At 35.1% G+C, this 3,817-nt stretch overlaps 1 protein-coding gene across 1 annotated transcript; it reads right to left on the bottom strand.

The window, feature by feature from the left end:
• Positions 1-697: 697 nt before the first annotated feature.
• On the bottom strand, positions 698-1,784 carry LOC120280053. Its single transcript, XM_039286756.1, has 5 exons — positions 1,428-1,784; positions 1,284-1,355; positions 1,113-1,199; positions 887-1,013; positions 698-786 (listed from the first exon to the last, which is right to left on the bottom strand). The coding sequence occupies exons 1-5, from the start codon at positions 1,653-1,655 to the stop codon at positions 779-781; spliced, it is 522 nt and encodes a 173-aa protein (XP_039142690.1). The 5' UTR covers positions 1,656-1,784; the 3' UTR covers positions 698-778.
• Positions 1,785-3,817: the final 2,033 nt, after the last annotated feature.

Here is a 3,817-nt window from a genome sequence, read left to right as displayed (position 1 = left end):
GAAATAAAGGAGCACACATGCGAGGTTTTGGTAACCTATGCACTATGTTAGTGATGTGTCATTGCATGCTAAATTTTATATGTTGTTGTATAGTTGCAAGATTTCCACCGAGACTTGCACATAGTTTTTCGAGCATTTGATCTCTTGCTCAAGATAACACTTACACAAGGACCTTCATGGAGCATGATATGGAAAGGAATCCCTCTTGTCTTAGTCTTCTTGAATACATATGGTGGATAAAGGTGGTTAAATTTACTTGTTTTAAGTTTGATGTACCGAGGTAGTTAGATGTCAAAGTTATAATATGTTTGGGTTTTGCATGTTGATGACTTACACGACTACTACGTGGCTTATCCAATATGATCTTGCACAGGGCATTGAAATGGAGCTAAGCAATCTGTTAAAGGATATTTTTCAACATTAATTGAGATCCAAATAATAAAATAATTAAACACAAACAACAACATCAACAAAATGAATAACACAAACAAGTTTTAACAATATTAGACAGATACAACAACACAAGCACATATGCAAAATGTATAACACAAACAACAACAACAAAATGAATAACACAAACAACAACAGCTGCAGAGTGAATAACACAAACAACAACCAACAATATTAGACAAGTATAACAACAAAACAATTCCAATTGCAAAATGAATAACACAAACAACACAAATAACAACAACAACAACACAAGCCCATCTGCAAAATGAAAACATCCTCACACAAATCAAAGGTCATCTAGAACATCCTCACACAATTGCCATTGTTATTTCCCTGCAAAATCAAATAAGTCTGTGAATGATCAACCTAAAAAAATCCATTAAATATTGAAAAATTCAGCAATTCATATGATTCAATGAGAACATCCTCACACCTGAATTAAAATGGATATTGGCCCAAGAAATTGAATTTGATTCATGACCTATTGAAGTAGATGTTCTAATTTCATTTGCAAGCATCTCTGCACTATCAATAGGTGTCGAATAGTTTGATGGTTGACCCTATCACATATAATTCAATTAAAAAAAATGTCTTCAACATTGTGATAAATAAAAAAGCAATTGTAATAAAAAAAGAGGTATTTCACATTTTTTAAATACCTGTGATGAACTATAATTTCCTGCATTTTGCCAATTGAAGCCATAGACATCCACATTCATCACATTTGGGAAAAAATTGGAAGTCACCTAATGAGGGAAATTGTTATCCATTTTATTAAAACATCTCATGCAATACTATAATAAAATAGATATAGAAGAGTAGAACAATACCACACTTTCTTGAGTGTGAATTTCAATTTGTGTATCATTTTGCATTTGTACATTTCCCGTTGCTTGAGTTTTCTGAAAAAAAATATTAATTTTAGTTCAAAAAAAGATTAAAACACTAAGAAAAATTATGTAAAGTATAAATACCTTTTTTTTATTTCTAATGATCATCTCTTCAACTTTTGACTTCTTCCTCTTCGATGGTGGCCGGCCTTTACTACGCACTTTTAAAGGAGTTAGGAACTTTGAAGATGTTGCTTGGTGGTGATCATGATCCTTTTCCAACAACATTGGTGGCATAACTTGGTTAGAGTGACTCTCCAAATAATTTGCATTATCCATGAGCTTCTCTATTGCATCATCCACACACTTCATCAAGAAACTATATTTTTCAATGGATTCTACTCCAATTTCAGCAGCCTTAGAAAAATGCGAGCACAATTTATTATACCGCACTTTTTGCTCACTAATTTGTGAATCTTCATAACAATTCTTCACATAAGTATGCCGGCGTTTAATATCCTTTCTCCAACGGGATAAAATATATTGAAATGGAATCTCTTTGACATTCCTTTCAATAAAACCTTTGCATATATGCCTACAAACAATTCCTTTGAACTCAAACAAACGACATGTGCATTTAATATCAAACTCAAGCTCATTTTTGATATGGTAAAAACACCCATTGTTACCACTTGATATGCTCCAAATTAACACTTGATATGGTAAAAACACCCATTGTTACCAACAATAATATTTATTTTTGACTCATAATTTGTTTTAGTAGATAACCTTGGGTTGAAAAACACTTTTTGCGTGAGATATTCTTTTTGCCACCTCTTACACACGAAAGTGCATAATACTTTAATTTCCTATCATCTCCGACTTTTTGTACTGCAATACCAAAACCTTCTTGTCGAGCATATTCAACATAGAGACTATAAACTTCTTCTTTAGAATTAAAAAAACCATTCTCGCCTTTGGGAATAACCTTTTTCAAGTAGTGGCCTCTCAAACTCTACCATTTTTCTCTTTTTTTCTTTGTTGGTTATTTACGTGTTAGAAGATCCAACTTCTTTCCCATTCTTCATTTGTTCAGAGGATTGAAATTCCAACTCTACCATAATGTTTTTGTCACGCCCCGAACCTAACCGGGCACGTGGCAACCGCCACGACGACAAGAAGTGGGTCCCACAACGACCCCACATTCGGTCGCCGTGAAGGCTCAATATAAACCCCGATATCACAATTATATAACTAGAAGACAACATAATAAAATATCACAATAGGGTTCCCCAGTACTAGGGAACCTAAAACACAAGTAGCAACAATTACAGCACAAACCAGGGTTTTAGGGATACAACCCGAAAATATAAATACAAGAACCACATATAAGGTCAAGTCTAGTGGATCCATATAGGGCCATGCATACTACAACAAACCTAAACAAGAAGTACAGATAAACCTCTACTGCTGCACAGCACAACTCTGTCCAACGTCGCAGTCTGAAAAGATAAAAAGGGGAGTGGTGAGTAACGAATGTTACCCAGTGAGTGGTGTCAGCATAGATGTAACAGAGTGATAAAGCATTTCAGATGGTAATTCAAAGAAATAATAATAGCATATAAAATCAGTTCCAAGTATTCAACATATTACCAAATAACACAGGATTCATCAATAGGAAAAGCAAATAACATTTTAAAACATAATGAACATAGTCTGCAAAAAATACGAGTGGCCTAAAACAATTCCCACACTAATCGTGGTCGCGACTAGTCGTGGAACCACCAAGGAGTTTTTTTAAAAACTTTTTAAAAATTTAAAAAGGGTGCCTTTCCTTGGTGTTGGCCACTGAGATCCCCGTGTGGTGACCCCGGGTTTCTCACATAACAGAACCCCCTGTCAATGGCTCCGCGCACCTCTTGACCAGGGTAAACCAGGGTTAACCACGCCGCCTCCCATCAGGCCGGACCGTGGAACCCCACACTGCAGTGTCGGACTAAAGTCCGCCGTCACCATTAAAACTGAATGCCACATATAATTCTTTCCAATTTCCAATTCAAAGAATCCATCGCACAATGTTTAAAACCGGAAAAATATACATTAAACCATGTTCCATTTGCATACAAATGCGGAAATATACATCAAGCCATATCTCATTTGCATATAAATACAGAAATGTACTTTAAACCATATCTCATTTGCATATAAACACGGAAATGCAAGTAAACATGTTTCTTTCAAAATAAATAGGTATAAGCATTCTAGGTTTAACCATTTCAAGTAAATTCGTACTCAAAATATATATCAGGGAAACCAATTTATCATCAAATTTATGTGATAAAACACATGAACAAATACTTTAGTACTCTTATTAAATCTATGCAATTAGAAATTTAACCACTCACAGAACCCGTCGTCTCGTCCGAGGCGCCCTATCGATGGCGAGCTCCTTCCCCTTAGAGGATGCTTCGCCACCTAGATACTAGCGGGGAATTCAAATTCTAACGAACATAAGAATGATGACCAAAGAAAAA

Source organism: Dioscorea cayenensis, chromosome 17 (genome assembly GCF_009730915.1).
Source record: "Dioscorea cayenensis subsp. rotundata cultivar TDr96_F1 chromosome 17, TDr96_F1_v2_PseudoChromosome.rev07_lg8_w22 25.fasta, whole genome shotgun sequence".
Lineage (NCBI taxonomy): Eukaryota > Viridiplantae > Streptophyta > Magnoliopsida > Dioscoreales > Dioscoreaceae > Dioscorea > Dioscorea cayenensis.
Note: the sequence above shows the minus strand (reverse complement) of the source record. Positions and strands in the feature narration are given on the sequence as shown.